Source organism: Pelecanus crispus, chromosome 5 (assembly GCF_030463565.1).
Source record: "Pelecanus crispus isolate bPelCri1 chromosome 5, bPelCri1.pri, whole genome shotgun sequence".
Taxonomy (NCBI): domain Eukaryota; kingdom Metazoa; phylum Chordata; class Aves; order Pelecaniformes; family Pelecanidae; genus Pelecanus; species Pelecanus crispus.
The window spans coordinates 12,055,315-12,073,568 of record NC_134647.1 but is presented as its reverse complement, the minus strand read 5'-3'; the positions used below and the strand labels follow the sequence as shown (position 1 = coordinate 12,073,568).

General features: G+C 50.1%; 1 protein-coding gene across 2 annotated transcripts in view; it reads right to left on the bottom strand.

Annotated features, from left to right (window-relative positions):
* Positions 1-18,254, bottom strand: part of ITGB5 (integrin subunit beta 5) — a 66,839-nt gene that overhangs the window by 21,896 nt on the left and 26,689 nt on the right. The window contains exons 6-10 of one of the 2 annotated variants that reach the window (XM_075710518.1): positions 14,628-14,789; positions 13,066-13,161; positions 11,896-11,985; positions 6,629-6,763; positions 2,928-3,357 (exon numbers count right to left, since the gene is read on the bottom strand). In XM_075710518.1, the coding sequence (XP_075566633.1) occupies positions 2,928-3,357; positions 6,629-6,763; positions 11,896-11,985; positions 13,066-13,161; positions 14,628-14,789 (913 nt within the window). The remainder of the gene's footprint in view (positions 1-2,927; positions 3,358-6,628; positions 6,764-11,895; positions 11,986-13,065; positions 13,162-14,627; positions 14,790-18,254) is intronic. The other variant, XM_075710519.1, reaches the window with a different exon arrangement.

Sequence of the window (18,254 nt, the reverse complement as noted above, 5' to 3'; positions counted from 1 at the left end):
ACAGTCTGCTGCCCAGCCCTGTGTCATGGCAGTGACTCAACCGGGACACTGGATCGCAAAAGGAAGAAATGCCCAGGCTGGTTGGTGACGGGCTCATGATGCCTCTGAGCTGAGGCATGCAAACAGCACAGCCACATACATGCAAAGCAATTTGCATGCGTGGATTTTTACTTCTCAGCTTGGAAAATTCTGCTTTCCTCCTTGTGCTCCTCCAGAGCTCGGGTTGGGTTGGACTGGCTGCTCCACCACCGGCTCTGGCCAGGGTGGGCACTCAGAGGTTCATGATACTGTCTTGTTCAACAGCTTGGGCAGGCATAAATGCATTTAACAGGGGACACCACAGCCCATGTGCTAAAACTGAGGTTGGGTTCCTTTGGGGCGAATACACTGTTCAAAATATGGTCATCAGAAATGCACTGAGAGGCACTAAGTGCCTTCTACACTACCAGAAGATTCATACAGTATAAAAAAGCCCTTGACAACAGTGATGAGTTCCCCTCACGGGTCCAAACCAAGCAATTCCCAAGCAAGGACAGACAACAACGATCTGCAGCAATACAAGAGCTCCCTACACACTGCTTTTTTGGTTTCTGCATTTCTAAAACCTGTTGATCTGCCCTTGCACTGGCATTCAGCCTACAAGAGTGGTGGGCACCAGGACGCTGGGCCCTTTCAGGGACAGATGTTGTGCCCAGAAGACAGAGGGAGGGCAGGGTGTCATTTCTCCCCCTTGCAGGAACAAAAGCAGCAGCTGGACCCCATGTCACTGCCCCGGGGGACACCCTGCACTCAAGGCATGACCCAAATTCCCCTGGCTGCCAAGTCTACACATGCTGGTGGACTGAGATGTTCAGTGCTGAGCTAAACACATGGTCTTTTTCAAGAAGGCCACATTTGTAGGGAGGAGAGAGCACGTGTCTGCTGGAAGCCACCAGAGATGCTTGTGTAGCAGAGGGCTGTTTGTTAGGGGCAGCTCTGGGCACAGTCCCGCTGTGCAAGCCAGACACTTCTGGCAGGCTGGAGAAGCCCCAAGCCTCTTGGGCTGACAAAACCACCTCAAAATGTTATGTCATTGGCACGGCGCTTGCCACAGCTCAGATTTAGCATCGTAACTGCTGGTATTTAAAAAAAAAAAAAAGCCAACAAACCGACAGCAATAGAAATACCAGGAGGCATAGGGAGAACCACCCCACCCCACACAGCCGTGCCGGACTCCATCCCACCCCTGGAGCAAAGAGACCACTTGGCCTCAGCCTACCCTTTGTCTTCTTTCATAGCTATAAAAAGGACTTTTAAATGACCTTAAAAAACTCTGGCAAATCCCAAACCAGCTATGCTGCTCTTCCCAGCACAAGAAGCCCTCCACAGGGACAGAAAAAAGCAGGTGCAACAGAAGACACAAAGCTTGTTTTCCTATGGAGCAGCGGAGCTCTGGCTCTCCTGATGAAATGGAAATTCAAATAAAGGGATGTCCTCCTCTTGCAGTACCAACATCTACACCAGTAACTCCCAACCTCTCTTTGGCTGCAATTAAATATACTCCTTTTGGGAGGGATGATGCTACCAAAGCAATATGGTTACATGGAGAACCCCCAGCCAGTGTTGCCCTCAATTACTTCACAGCTGAGTGTATTTTTTTCCCCTATCTACCTTCAAATATACCTTTTTCCTGCTTGCTCATCCCTCTTCCCGCTCCTGCAGCAGCAAGGAGAGCTCCAATCCTCCTAGCCCAGGACAGTCGCTGCGGGAGGTGGTACCTGCCTTTCTCACTGCCCTGCAATGGGGAGCCCCAGGGCAATGCCAAAAACCAGGGTATCACCTGCCCCACCTTCCGCAGTACCGAAACATCACTAGCCAGACTACATGAAAATGAGCACGAACATCCTCTACCCACCTGACAACATGATCGTCTCAGCCAGAAATTTGCAATCAAAAGGTACCCCATCACTTACTGCCCAGCTCAAAAACCTGCAGGGCAAGACAAACAGCAGGGAAAAAGCTCACCACTTCCCTGGAGAAAACGTGAAAAATAGAGTTTCAGTTAAGGAAATATTTTACTTGCTTGAAAGCAGGCAAATTTTAAAGAATAACCTTTTGCCCAGCTCCAACTGAGGGAATTATGTCCGAGGGCTAATCCAGGCAATTACATGCAAGTTAAATTATGTGACCTCAGACTGACAAGGAATTAAAGCCATTTTAGCAAACATAGCTAAATAACTCCTCTACCTTTGCTTAAGCAAAGTTGACTGGCTAACATCTTTCCCAGTGAATGATTTGTTTCCCCAGTGGGCAGAAAAATCTATACATAAAATACTTTTAGGAATCTTCAATACAGATTTTTCTCTAATAAGTAACAGACTTAAACACAACCTTTCCTTCCACCTGCGCTGCACCAGGGGATTACTTCACATGCTTCATCTTTAAAAAAAAATATTGTTTCTGCCTACACAAGGAAGGATGGCACACATAGAAGAAACACAACCTGAGAAGACATCAAAAAGCTTCAGAGGATTCAAGCCTGTGCTCTTGCCTGGGGATATATTTCAGTGTGCAAGAGATGTGCATGGTTACATCAAAATAATACCACCAAAGCCAAGACTCTGCTCATCTCTGTGGGACCCCGGCAGAGGACAAGCCTGCCAAGAGAGAGCCTTTCACTCTAATGCTGGAAACTCAGTTCTGATGGGGTTAATGCACTTTTTGCTAGTTAGTGTGGATGCACTTAAACCTCTGCCTCCCTTTTTCCATAAAGAAAAGAAACAGAGCGCAGATCCCTCCAGAAACAGGGCAGATTTTGGCAGGTGGGGCAGGCGCGGCCCCTTGCACAGCCTGCACACACCAGCCCAGCAGCCTTCCCCATTTCTGGATTTCGGGGCGGTTTCCCCATCCCCACAAAGCGGAGGGTACAAGGGAGGAAAGGCTCCTACCTGAGCAGAGGACTCCCTTGTACCTGGCGCAGGAGAAGTCGTCACACTCACAGAAGGGCCCATAGATGTTTCCAAACTCACTCTCGTAGCAGAGGCACTGGTTGCAGCTGCACTCCCCTCTCCCGCTGCAGAGGGGTTTGCCCTCCGCCTCTCGGCACATGGCGTGGTGCATGTCCCCACTGGCACCCTCCTCGCATTCGCACCTGGCCCCCAGGTAGCCAGTGTCGCACTCGCACAGCCCGCAGGAGTAGGTCCCGTTGCCGCTGCACTTGCCGCTGGCCGGCGTGGCGTGGCTGGTGCACCCGCAGAGGCAGTTGTAGGTCACCGCCACCTCCAGCGTGTCCCGAAAGCCGGCGGGCTTGATGGTGAAGGCGTGGGAGATGTCCTCAGAGGGGCAGCTCCGTGCCTCCACAGCCACCTCAAAGGAAACCTGGGGGGGCAGGTTGAGATGTAAGTTAACACATGGCCCCAAAACGGCCGTCAAGGGTGTCCTGGAAAGGAAGGCAGGAGGGAAGGGCAAGTGTCCTGAGGAAAAGCCATGGAGCGACTCCCTGGAGCAAGACCACGCTCAGCACATCAAGCTTCACTCCCAGGTGTGCAAAAAACCCCCAAAGCAATTGCACATCTAGCAAGGCCATCTGCAGCTCAATGCACCAACATCTGCCAGTCCCATGAGGGGTTTGGCATCCTTAACGTTTTAAAACTCTTTACTGTCAGCCACCAGCAGTAATCTTCCCCATTAGGGACTGTTGGTTTCTGTGAAGTGGGAAGGACCCTGCCTATTCTCGTGAAATAAACAGGGCAAAACTCTAGCAAACAGCCTGGTTTTCATGATATTAAAAATAATAAACTCTGTTGATACCAAGCACTAGCAAGGACCTAACCAACGTGGCACAAAGGCCTGAGGTGCCTACAAGATCATGGATTTAGAAGGTTTTATGGGCATCCTGATCTGCACACAGAGATGTCCATCAGTCACACAGTCCCAAGCTTTCAGCACACTGCTAATGGGCCATTTTTGGTGGATGCTTCTGTTAAGACTGGCTTCAGAAGGGTTACACATCATTATATGGTTACACATCACCTCCCTACCCATTTTCTGTTGCTACAATGCAGTGTCAGGGATTCTCTCCTTGGGAAAACCAAGACCATCCTATGGCCGCTTGCTTGACCCTGGATATAATCCTGTTGTTGTGGGTGGGGGTCTCAGGCCGGCCAGCTGCCTGGAGCTGCAGGTTAGCAAAGAGGATTAACCTTATTCCAAGGAAACGAGACCCTTTCCTAGGCATCAGGAGGGAATGATTTTTCTCTGGAGACATTTGGCGTCACCTCAAGCTCTCACTGCCCGCACCATCCCACATGCCAAGGGGTGATATGTGGACAGATAGCGGAGCAGCTGCCACCTCTAGCCAGGAGAGCTGCACCCCATGAAGCCTCCCTTGACCCCCTCCCATTCCCAAGGCCTGAAGCAATTAGGCAACGAGTTCAAATTACAGAGGAGAAGGTCACAGAGCAAGATAAGGGGATCAGGGTAATCCTGCTCTCTTTCACCTGCTGACACCCATGCCCCCAGGACTAAACCCCAGCAGATTAGGATCCAGTGCCAGCGTTATCCTCTTTGGGGAGACTTTCTTAGCAGGAGTCAAATCTTGATCCATGTGGAAGTAATGGGGCCGAGAGCATCTGAACAAGAGGGGAAGAAGGGATGGGACCCCTGTTGTCCTGTGGCATGGCTGCCTGTGCTGGCACCTCAATACTCCAGTGCACCAAAAATGGGAGAGGTACCAGTGCTGGCTCTCTGCTGCACCCCAAATCTTCTGCTGCCAGGGCAGAAGGTACCCCCAATTCATCAGGATTGGGCGAGCCAGTTGTTCTCACCCACACCATCAGCCTCTGTGGATATGGGCATGCATGTACCCACTGCCAAACCCCTTTACAGCACGAGCTGCAGCAGCTGGAGCGACCCCCCTGCTTGTGCCAAAGCCGGGAGCCCAGGATCAACCACCACATTAACTCCACTACCTCGGGGGCTCAGGCTTTGCTGTGGGAACAAGGAGGGCATGTGCTGAGCGTGGCAACGCTCCCAGGATTGATTTTACCCACTGATCGGAGATCCAGTAAATTCAGCTAAAAAAGCTGAGGTCACCTCCCTTTTTAACACTTTGCATGATCCTTATTTGGCAGGGTAAAAATCCAGCTACTGCTGATTCTTTCAGACTATTTTTGTATGCCTCAGCGCTTAGAACTCTGGTATGTTTGCAGAGCCACTCTTCTCAAATAAGGCAGTCAGGCTGCTAACAAACCCACACCCAGGTCCTCGCAGCCAGCAAAAGCCTGGAGAAGGGAAGGCGGTTCCCTGCTGGTCTTAAGCCCTCCTGCCCCAGCCCTGCAGCCCAGCCACTCATTTATCTATATCAATATTAATTTTTAACAAGCAAAGCTTAGTTTCTCTGGTTTGTTATAAAAAAGCACAGGATGGATTATGCCATGTATACTGTTAACATTAAGGGGCAACTTTATTTTTAGTCTGTGCTGCCATCCAATAACCCTAGGAACTGCACACAGGAGAGGAGGGTTGCTGCCTTTCTGAGCACCCTGTCTTTTTTTGCAATACCTCCAAAGTTAACTATGAGCTCTTTACTCCAGGTTTAGATTAGAATCACAGAATCATTTAGGTTGGAAAAGACCCTTAAGATCATCGAGTCCAACCATAAACCTAACACTGCCAAGTGCACCACTAAACCATGTCCCTAAGTGCCACATCTACACATCTTTTAAATACCTCCAGGGATGGGGACTCAACAACTTTCCTGGGCAGCCTGTTCCAATGCTTGATAACCCTTTTGGTGAAGAAATTTTCCCTAATACCCAATCTACGCTGCTCCTGGAACAACTTGAGGCTGTTTCATCTGATCCTATCACTTGTTACCTGGGAAAAGAGACCAACACCCACCTCACTACAACCTCCTTTCAGGTAGCTGTAGAGAGCAATAAGGTCTCCCCTCAGCCTCCTCTTCTCCAGACTAAACAACCCCAGTTCCCTCAGCTGCTCCTCATAAGGCCTGTGCTCCAGACCCTTCACCAGCTTCGTTGCCCTTCTCTGGACACGCTCCAGCACCTCAATGTCTTTCTTGTAGTGAGGGGCGCAAAACTGGACACAGTATTCCAGGTGCAGCCTCACCAGTGCCACGTACAGGGGGACAATCACTTCCCTGCTCCTGCTGGCCACACTATTCCTGATATGTGTTCCAGGATGCTAATACAAACCAGGATTCTCAAACAATAACAAGAAAACCTTGAACATTTAATGAACCAGAAAAAGACCAGCAGACCATGGTAATAAAAACTTCACAGGTGAGAGTGTGACACGAATATCTGGGATTATAGGACAAAAAAGCCCATTGTTGACTATCGCGTCCTGCTGCCTGATCAAGACCTTCTGGCTCTGGGTGCTGTAGACAAGGCGCCTGTATTCTGTCTTTCCTCATAGCTGACCTTGGGCTGATCTATACCACCCAGAGCCACTTATAGCAGAGCCATTCTCCATGGGTTTCTATAGTAACGTGGCACGGTGTGAGGAGAGCAGAGGAAGATGAGTAAAGCTGTATTTTATCACCTGGAACCACTCATCAAGAGAGGTAAGTGGCTGCAACAGGGCGTGAAACAGCCTCTCCAGGGGATGGACTGAATGGCAGACTCACCGTATCTCCTATTTTGAGATCCCCGCACTTCCTGAGCCCGGGATAGGACAACCCGTCCTGGCACGTGGCGGTGAAGGTCAAGCCAATGTCCTCAGGGCTGTCCCAGACTGTGAGCTCCACCTTAGACCGAATACTCTAGAAACACAACAAGAAAGCAAACCATCAGGTTCCCAAAGGCAGGTGAATTTCTTCTGCTTTGGTCTCTTCTCCTGATGTTTCCAGAGGGCAGCTAGGACATCTCTGCATCTATATGAAAAAAACCCCACCTGTGCACATACATTGACATTTGGGTTTGACTTAACCAGTTCAGGAGACTTCTGATGAATGCAACTAGAGTCACAGGGAGCTGCCTACAACCCCTGCAGGTGGCTTATGCCCTCTAGGACAGACATGATGACCACTGCAGCCAGCACTGATATGGATGCACAAGAAAAAGAAGGAAGAAAACATTCTCGACCACAAATTGAGCATCTCTGAGCTGAAGGTCAGAGCCTCATGCGCACATCTGCACCTCCTCCTCCCCATAAACCAGCCCCTTAGCAAAGCGCAAAGACCTGATTCTTCACTGGCAGTTGTCCTGTGACATCTGTTGGACTGCATAAGGAAGGTGTAAAACTGCACTAACTCTGTCCTGCTTTCTTGATTTCACCCAACCAGTCAGAAAAATGTATTTTCCCTCTTTGGAGAAAATGCCAAACAAAAGGTACCCTTCCAGATGCATCAGCTGGAAACACCACCATGGAAAAAAAAAAATGAAAAATCTCTTTCTTTGCAAAACTTTCCAAAGCAAAAAACGTTTTCCATCAGCAACGTTTTAGTATGCTCCTACCCCTTTTCTTCTGCTTCTCATCTCTCCACACTGCTGCACACACAGACTTTTTAAGTCAAAACAAAATGAAGTTTATAAGTATTAATTTAGAATGAGGTCGTTTTGTTCATTCTTCCAATGGCTGGAACTGATTTTTTTACAAGTGGTGTCCAAAAAAAGACAAAGGTTTTCAAAATGGAGCTTTTTACACAAATATATTTATTTTCCAAAGCCAGCTTGCAGCTCCATCCCTCTCTCCCTTGTCCCCAACCCTCACTGAAGTGGCCAGATTAAGAAGTGCTAATTCAGACCTTTTGCAAGCCCATGTGATAACAAAATCAGGGTTCACAGGCCAGCAAAGAGCTTACATTTTTGGAAACGGGCAGGAAATAAATGAGTTTTGGCTGGGCAAATCTAAACAGCCCTTGAGGAAAAAAAAAGGAATGATTTCATATCTCTCTGCTGCAACGGAGGAGCCGTTCATGGAGTGGCAATTTGGACCATACGGAGCATCCATCACCTGTGTGATGAACACCACATGTGCCGGTAAAGCTGAACATGCTGCTCTGCCCAAAATTGTCCCATAGAAATTAGCTGTCACACTGATACGCTCTCCTGTCTTCCTGCCCAGTGCATCTCACCTGGGGCACGGTGGAAGACAGGACACCAGGCCACACCTCGCTATGATCTTGCGTGGGCTCTTCCTATGTTCTTATACAGATGCCAAGATCTCTTGTCCTATATAGTAATACTATCAGCTTAATTATAATGCTATTATTATTAGCCACTTTGCACCATTACACAGTAATACCTTCTCACAGCACTTCAGCCACCACTAAGGGCGACCATGGGATTTTGCTGCTGTGTTCTTTGGTGGCCCCCAAGCTTTTTGCACCTTCAGGGATGACCGGAGGATGCTGGAGAGACCTAGAGGAACGGTCTGGTCCTGAGATAGAGCAATGTCTCTGCCTGAAATAAAGTTTTCTGCTATAGCCCGGGGGAAATTCAAAGGGTGGATCGTTTCAGCGTAAAAACAAGGAAATCCTGAACAGGCAGCGGCTCCAGGCGCGGCTGATGTGAAGGCCACCTGCCGCCTGCCACAGGAAACCCATCGGTGATGTAATAAGAAGCACACTCCTGGACTGGGTTTAGAAAAGCAGTTTTTAAGCCAGCATCCCTGTTTGGTCCCTTCGGTCCAAACCCAGCCTGTGTGCCTGGGCAGAGACCCCCCAGCACCACACCAGCCCAGGCACAGTCCCCCAGGAGCCTCTCCATCTCCCACAAGTGTGGAGATCTGGGGGGAAAGGGTTTTTTTCTTAGTGAGGACAGAGGAAAAAAGCTGTTCCTGTTCTCTTTTGTTTCACGCCCCTCCAAATGAGGGAGGGGCAACGGCACACTGGGCAGAAGAAAAAGGGAGACAGAAGATGAAGAGATGGAGGAAAGGGATCTTGGGGGAAACATAAGCCCTGAGCAAGTCTGATGTATGCATCAGTGGAGGGAAGCAGACAAGAGAGGACCAGAGATGGCCAAAGCACTGAAGTGGAGAGGCTGAGGCTGGGCCCAGGGTACCAGCCACTGCCACCCCGCAGGAGAAGATGGTCCCTGTTGCTGTTGAAGTGTTCCACCAGGCTCAGAGTTTCCTTTCCATGAGGAATAAAAAAAGGCTCACTGCCGCTTTGGAAACAGAAATTTTAGCCTTCTCCCTCAGGGACAATTTCCTCCTTCATTTCAGGAAAAAACAAACTTACCGAGAGGAGACAGGCTGGGCAGGCACCAGGCTTCCCATGGCCCCAGGCTGCCTGCAGCACAGGCAGGACCTGCCAGCACCCAACAGCACGCCTCGGGGTCCTGGCCCACATCCACCACCCAGCTGAACAGGCAAGAAATCAGCCCCGGTCTCAGCAACAGTTCATCCCTCACTGCTCCTTCTGTGGGGCACCTTGGTCTCAGCATCCTGGTGGTCTCCAGCCAGCTGCACTGGAAAGCTCGCAAGCAAAGAGAGGGAGGGAGCAGGGGTGGGGGCATTAGGTGCCCCACAGCTTTCATCAGCTTATATCTATCAGCAAAGGCCTGAGGGGTGGTGAAATGGATGCATGTTACAGCTGGGAAACTGAGGCAAAGGGAGATTTTCATGTCATGGCGCTGAGACTGCATGCAAAGTCAACATGGAGTGAATGTTCATTTCCTTCTCCCCAGCCAAGCATCTTATCCACAAGACCCTTCTTCCTCAAGGGGACAAACTGGGACAACTGGGCTTTTGTTTTGCAGTGTCTCTAGGGCCTCCTTAGCAGCATTAGCTGCTCGTTGCCTTTCCTTAGAGGGTGAAGCTTTGGGAAGCACTCTTCCCAAGGGCATAACCAAATGCTGCTTTAACTGCAGGGAGCTGTGGGGGAAGGAAAGATGAACGTTACAGGTCATGCAAAGCACAGCACAATCCTACATGAACTCTGGATGTGTAAACTCCTCCAGAAAAGTCCTTCCTCACTCCCTTTCCCTAATGAGTATAGTACCAAGAAGAAGGGCTTGCAGCCATCGAAAGCTGTGTTCACAAGTCCCACGTATAAGGAACCCCACCTGAAGGCTGACCCATTACGGGGTCAGACCTCCAGGCCCAGCACAGCAATATCCTTCCAGGAGCACGAAACAGAATCATAGAATTGTTTAGGTTGGAAAAGACCTTTACGAAGAGCCAACCCCTAAGAATTCAGGGAGAAGTCAACAGAAATGTTGACAACTAACTACCCAATGAACGTGCAATTTAGCTGCTTCTAAGTGATCTGCTCCCCTGATCTCCATAGAGATGGACAACATCAGGTCCGCAGTAAAACTGCTGGTCCTTCACTGTCCCTCATGGGCCCCAGCACTGGCAATGCCAAATAGGCTGGGCTCCTTTGGGACCCAAGAGACTCAGTGATGCTCACAGGTTGCTGAGGACCGACTTCTGCTGCACGGAGACCAACAAAGGATGCGACCTTAGCCAGAGCCTGGTCACAGCCTTGGGAGGCCTCTGAATCATAGAATCATAGAATCGTTTAGGTTGGAAAAGACCTTTAAGATCATCCAGTCCAACCATTAACCTACACTACCAAGTCTACTCTAAACCAATCAAGGGTAGACTAGACCAAACCATGTCCCAAAGTGCCACATCTACCCGTTTTTTGAACACTTCCAGGGATGGTGACTCCACCACCTCTCTGGGCAGCCTGTTCCAATGCTTGACCACCTTTTCTGTAAAGAAATTTTTCCTAATTTCCAACGTAAACCTCCCCTGGTGCAGCTTAAGCCCATTTCCTCTTGTCCTATCACTAACTACTTGGGAGAAGAGACCAACACCCACCTCACGACAACCTCCTTTCAGGTAGTTGTAGAGAGCAATAAGGTCTCCCCTCAGCCTCCTCTTCTCCAGGCTAAACAACCCCAGTTCCCTCAGCCGCTCCTCATAAGGCCTGTGCTCCAGACCCTTCACCAGCTTTGTTGCCCTTCTCTGAACACGCTCCAGCACCTCAATGTCTTTCTTGTATTGAGGGGCCCAAAACTGGACACAGTATTCCAGGTGCGGCCTCACCAGTGCCGAGTACAGGGGAACAATCACCTCCCTGCTCCTGCTGGCCACACTATTCCTGATACAAGCCAGGATGCTGTTGGCCTTCTTGGCCACCTGGGCACACTGCTGGCTCATGTTCAGCCGGCTGTCAATCAACACCCCCAGGTCCTTTTCCACCAGACAGCTTTCCAGCCACTCTTCCCCAAGCCTGTAGCGTTGCACGGGGTTGTTGTGCCTGAAGTGCAGGACCCAGCACTTGGCCTTGTTAAACCTCATCCAGTTGGCCTTGGCCCATCGATCCAGCCTGTCCAGGTCCCTCTGCAGGGCCATCCTACCCTCCAGCAGATCGACACTCCCACCCAGTTTGGTGTCGTCTGCAGACTTACTGAGGGCGCACTCAATCCCCTCATCCAGATCATCAATAAAGGTATTAAACAAGGCTGGCCCCAAAACAGAGCCCTGGGGAACACCACTCGTGACCAGCTGCCAACTGAACTTAACTCCATTTACAACTACTGTCTGGGCTCGGCCACCCAACCAGTTTTTTACCCAGCGAAGACTACGCCCGTCCAAGCCATGAACATCAGATAGCAAAGAAATAATCTATTTTAACTACTGGTAGGGTGCTCAGAGAGAACTGTTTTAGATCAGGGATGTATTTTGAGGGTATTTCTGCACACAAGAGATTCGGGGTGAAATCTCTGCTGTGCCGCAGGCTCCCTTGGGCATCTCCATGCTCTTTATCCACCTCACACCTCTCGTTTCCCTCCCCAGGGTGGTTGCCCCAGCTCCGGCCGTGCGTGGCAGACTGGGGAGGGAGGCGGCCAAGCCGGGTGGAGCACGCCGGGGAGAGGCGAGCTGGCCGAGCTCTTGGCACTTCGCACGACAGCAGCTGCAGTATTAAAATGCACTTACGTTGTAGGCCTTGACGATCAGCTCGATGATATTCTTGGAGTCTTTGTGCAAAATCTCCACTGTTGTCCCAGGAATCAAGGCAGTAAAGTTCTTGAAAAATAAGAAAGTGAAAGAAAATGCTGAGATGCAGAGAGGAAAGCAGAGGGTGAGGAGGGATCAACCCCAGGCCAAGGGACACCGGCCACACACCCTGCCCCACTGTCCAGTGGTGTACACGGTACAGCTTGGCTCCTGTTAATGTGGAACTTTTCAGAGCAAAGCATTGCTAACATGGCACGTCAAATGCTGAACAAAGCTCGTGGCCACGGGACGGGGACTAACAGGCCCAGGTCTGCTGCCGGAGGGGGCAAGACCCAGCCACTGTGCACTCAGGAGAGCTGGCACCGGCGGGAGGGAGGTGCAGCTGCCCCATCTCGCCTCTCGACCTGCGAGCATCCCCAGAGACGGGGTGGAGAATGAGCTCAGCCCTCCTGCTCTCCGCGGGAGAGCAGCAGCATCTCGACCGTAGCAACGCGGCTACTTGTTGTTTTTGTTCGAGCCTTGAGAGCTGGAGCAGAGGTTTCTGAAAGCAACCTCGCCTGAAACACCTCCCCCCATCCACAGAGGAGCGGAACCCCGTGGGGCAGCTCCAGACACAGGCTGGCCCTTGCGGCTTGGGTCACCTTTTCCTTTCGAGGGAGTTCAAATTGTATGTCGTGTGTCGGGGCCCTGGACTCCGTGATGGAAAAACACAGCTGGGCAGAAACACTGCGTGCGATTAGGTAATGGGATTAAGTCACTGCAGAATGGGTTGAACAGGTTTCTGCTCTCTCGCAATGCTGCACGGCTGGCAGCCATCCGAACATCAAGATTAAGCTGGAGTCTATTTTAGGTCTTCGCATGCTCACTAACATTATATCTGTTTGCTCTAAGAAGCTTTAGGGCTTTTCACTGAAAGGATGAGTGGGGAGGGACGGTGGGCTGAGCCTCGCCTGCCTGCATCTGCCTGCTCCTGCCAGCCCCACGGGCAGCACGTGGCCACGTGCACATGTGCTTACGGCTGCACACATGTGCGCTTGCGGCTGCACACACGCACGCTTGCATCTGCCTCTGCTCCACGGTGCCGGAAGGAAGATGCTTTCACGAGGCATTTAAATCTCCTCCCAGCCCGGGCGGCTCAGCAGCGCTTACCTTGTACAGGACGTAATGGCTTTTTGTAACAGCGAAAATCAGGTGGATGTTGTTTTCAGCGAGTTTCTCCCCAAGAAGCGCCAGGGAAGGATAATCCTAGGGGCACAAAAAGGGCAGAAAGTGATCGGTAACACAGAAACAAAGACTAATTTCATTGCTCTTCTCCTCCCAATGGCAAAATTCGTTCCAGACACATGGCATGTTTTGCTGTGGGATGAAGTCCCTGATGTACCAGCACAATCCCACCTGAAACAGTAGAAATTCTGTCATCCCTTAAATATTTCCGCTGCACCCTTCACTAGAATATATGACTGACAACACCATTAGCTACAGCAACACCTGAAACACTGGATTTCTTTCTTTCCTCTTTCTGCTTTGCCATCAGCAGATGCATGTGTGTAATAAACTGGCTGCTGTCTCCAGGGATGCGAGGCAGGGAGATCTAGAACTGCAGTAAGTGGAAATGTATGATTTTTCTCCCAAAGCAGAAATACCCATTGCCTGCTCTTTCTGTATACTGGAACCATAAACAGATTACGATAAACTCTAATTCTGCAGACTTCCCAGCCAGAGAGGATGGCAGGAAGATACTGCTCTAGCTACCCACAAGCAACACAGTAACAAACCAGGGCTCACTTTCAAGAGACCAGCTTGAGTTTTAAACCCCAGGCTGCTTCTGAAATGCTCTCCTCATTTAAAAACACCTCATTTACTTCCAGACTGGAGGGCTGATTGAGAGCCTCCAAGACTCAAACACGGAAACACCAAGGCAGCATCCCCACGCCAGCTCCCCAGCGTAACCATGTCAGTACGACAGCTGTGCTCCCTTGTGTATACACTTGCTAGGATTGCACAGGGGGCTGGAAAGAGGGTTTCTCTGAGGACCCTAGCCTCTGGCCATAATGCAGCCATCCAGAAACACCTCCTCTTACAGGGTGACGTCCACGCAGGAACAAAAATCATAAGTAGTGCTTGTGATCTGCTGAATAAAGCATCCTTCTGCAGAATGATGTGATAGTTAGGTGGCAGGCAAGTGCTCATTCACCCCAGAAGTTTTCTCCACTGAGTTTAAACTAAAAGGGCCAGTTTGTCTATTTATTACTAAGACCTATGTTAGTGTCAAGCTCAAAGACTGTAAATAAGATAAGCATCTTCTTGTGCTTGCTATTGTAGCCACATCAAGGTAGGCTCAGCCTCCCCGGGGAGAAGCTGACAATCCACTGGACATTTTAGAAAAGGGATGACATATTTAATGTTTCCTCTACACTTTGCAGCAAATCTGATGTTCTTCAGGACACCAAGGTACTTCTCCCTCCCTTGCAATGAGCCCTGAAGAAACCCGCTAAGCTCCTAACCTATTTTTGAGCATCACAGAAGCATTCACTGTGGGGGGATGCCCAAGGGGAACAGCAAATTTTATTTGCAAACTGCAGGACCAGGTAAAACCACGTTGGTCAGGGGCTGCGTTTGCCAAAAGCTGCTGGAGTCGGGGGTGGCTGGTCTCCAGAGAGGTCCACCAACACCCCGAGGTCTCCAAGGGCTGGCCCCATGTCTCTACTCACCAGCTGGCTGGACGCGCTGTACTCATTGGCTTCGTTCAGGTGGCACTGGCCATCGTGGGGCTGCACCAGCCCCCCCAGCTTCCCATCCAGGGCTATGTGGGGCACGTCATCTGTCGTGAAGACCAGCAGGTGAGATGCCTCCTTACGCCAGCCAATCTTCTCCTGGGGGAAAACAAACCCTGTGAGACAGCTGGTCTGCCCTTGCCAAGCCCACACTTCGCCCCTCGCCCTGCACACGGTCCCAGCCATGCACCCATCCAGCAGCAGACCCGTTAGCACTAATTAGAAGAGTACCATGCTCCTGTCCACCCATCTCTGGAAAGAAAACAAAATATCAGGGGCCCATCTAGCATTTCCCAACATCTCCTTCCAACACACTTACTTAAAAAGGCATGAGGAGGTATGTGGACTGTCCACCAGACCTTCTCTACCCAGATCCAAGAATAAGAATTTCATCTGCTTTTATAGCCAAAGGAGACCTGCCAAATTCCTCCACACATATTTAATCTGACCTTATTTCCTCAGCTCTGAGAAGCGGCCAAGGCAACAGCAAGAGCTGCAATATCCCCACTCAGCATTTTCATTACCGCCTGCTCAAAAAGGCTGTTTCTGAGCTGTGACACATGAAGTGAGGTGCCTGCCCAAGGGGGCTGGCTTTGGTGCACCCACGTGCATGCACATGCATGCACAGGCTCTCTGCCCTGGTCCCCTTCTGCACACATCTTCTGGAAGTGATGGTGCCTCCAAGCCTCCTGCTATTTTGTTGTGCACCACTACGCATGCCCTCAACAGCTCAATCCCTCTGCACCACAGCCCAGAAGAGCAGAGATGCACACAGCTGGAGCAGAGCGTGGCAGTGGGAGCGCTGACAGTGGTTGCCTGCACTAATCCATGCACAACTGCCCCACACAGCTCTGCTGTGAGCAACTTCTGCATATTTAAAAATGTACTAATCCCAAGCCACACTCTAGTGGTCCCTATGAAAGCACTGAGATGTCAAGCACAGCACAAGAAGTGTCCTCTGAACCCTCCTTGGTCCCTCTGTGCAAGGACCAGATGTTACCACCATCTTTGGATGGAGAGAGATGCAGGGACAGATTTTTCTCAAGTAAAGGGATAAGATTTAGATGATAAACGTTTCCCTGTCATGGAGCTTCCCCAGGTTTCCAGCTTTGTATCAGCCCAAAAAGCAGATCGGTGCCTACAACAGCACACTGAATCAGTTTGCTGCAATGGAAGTGGAAGGAAACAGAGAAGCCCAAAGGAAGTCTTTGGAAACCATAGCCCTGCAGCACACTCCCCTGAACTTGCTGGCTGTTCCCACTGCCAGCTCGTGCCAAGCCAGGCAGGCTGAAGTCCTGCCTGCCAACCACAGCAAGGAGATCCTGCCACGGCAGAGACCGGAGCCAGAAAGCCCCATCTCCCAGAGCTTCCCATTGGGCTGGCCACCCTGCCCATCTGCCGGCAGAGACACAGCCCCACGCCTTCCCTCCCCACATGCATCCAGCATCCCCCTCCCTCCAGCTCCTGGCTCAGAGCAACAGCACAAATCCCTTGGAAAGGGATGAGGGAAAAGCTGGTAAAAGCTTACTGATGGGAAAGGAGTGCAGATGAATATACCCAACTCCTCCAGAGCTTACTGCTCAGCTTATTTAGCAATATCTGACATCTGCCTTGTTTTACAGTAAGGTGCTAGCCTACGAGCTGCCGCAGCCCAGCTTGCAAAGACACTTCCTACAGAAAGCACTGGTGTGGGCAGGGCAAGAGGCCAGAGCAGGCAGAAGGATGCAGAATCACAGCTGCCAGTGCAATTTTCACCTGCAAATGTGAGTCATAGCCCAAAGCCTGCTGATCTTTCCGATAAATATAACTCTTGCTTCAGGGACACTATCGCAGAGTAGATTTCCACCCTATTGCAGAAGGTATTTTTTCTTTCATGGTATTTTAAAGACCCATGTAATGCAAGTAAGGCCATAGGAAGAAATCTCTGGCAATACACATCCTTTGCCATGTACCAGCACATTACAGTCCAGCTCGGTATGCGGTGAGGACTTTTTTGCGCTGGGAAGCAGAAGTTGTTCCACTGAAGTGACCCCACTGGACAAAAGGCAAAATCTTCATGCCAAAATGTAATTTCTTAAGAACTCGACTCAAAAGTGATTACGGCTCTAACAATGCAAGAAGCAGTTGTTGGTCTACTCAGCCACCAGACAGAAGCCCATCCAGTTCACTTTCCTTTGCGTATCCAAAGCTGATTTCTTTTCTTTTTAAACAATTGAGTCCAAGAAACTCCCAAAGAGATTAAAAGGACTAATTTGAGTTTCATTTCCTTAGAAATGTGGTATGCACAAAGAAAACAAGCTGCATTCAAGCAGCATTTATGAAGCCACATCAGGGATGATGCTTCTGTTCACCTGCCTGCTAAGCCCACCTTTAAATTACGGGCTAAGCATCCCTTTACAGACAAACTCTCTGTGTCTCTGACACACACTTTCCCACATAAACAACATCAGAAACGTTTTGGTTCCTCAATTCAGGAACTCACTTCCAAAAAGCAACAAGTACCGCAGTGTCGGTGCCAATATCCGGGCTGATATCCGGCACTGAGAGCATTTGATGCCTTGGAGCATTGGACCACGGTGTCTCAGATGGGGTGGCCAAGCTGGTGCCAATGCCACACCAAAAGCATCCGGAGAGGCCAGCGTGCCGAGGAGCTGCCGCATCGCACGCTGTCTCCGCCAGCAGCTTGCAGGCACTGGAAAATACAGCTCTTCCACACGCAGTTTCCACCGCAAAACCCAGAGCAGCACTCTGCTCTGTTTAAAACAAATAACCAAATAGACTTTCATTTATTTTTACTGGACTGGGATTGTTGAACAAAAAAACCTGCACTGACGTCTGCCTGCTCATCTGATTTTTGATCCTCATGGGATACAAAGGATTTTGAAAGCAGGGCTGGGACCTGACTCAAAGCAGAGTGAAGTGGGAAGATGTGTCTCCACAGGGCTGGGCACACTACAGATCCTGTCCCTACTCCTATGACCATTTGTAGTTGCCTCCCATGCCCTGAAAGGCCAGCTTCTCACTCCTTACAGCCAACAGCAACTGGCAAAACTGCCACAGCTGTCTCAGCACAGCCCAGCCCTCCAAATCCTATTGAAAAGGCTGCAAAACCCTGCATCAGTATTTCCAAGCCTGAAATAAGCACCTAAATTTATGCTTCGTGCGCTGAGTAAAAGGGGTTCAATTGCCAAGATATCAACTGCCAGGAGACCCCCCTGGATTCATCAATATGTCTAACACCCACCAGTTTCTCAGGTGCAGACCTTTTGGAAGCAAGAAACAGATACAGGTGCAAGACTTAGAGATTAAAAGCCAAAACCTCCTTCGTTTTGCGTAGCTCTGAAAAGCACCTCAGTGTCTCCCAGACATCTTGGCCATCTCCATTGCACCAGTGTATAGCAAGCACCAGTCGAAACTATTTCAAAGGACACTTTATTTTCTAATCCCACATTATCTCCTTGCTGCATCTTAGTATATAAGATCTGAAACTTATACATACCACCAAGCTATATGATGCTTGCACTTAAAGGATGGCAGAAAACCAAAATACTGCAAATGGAAAAT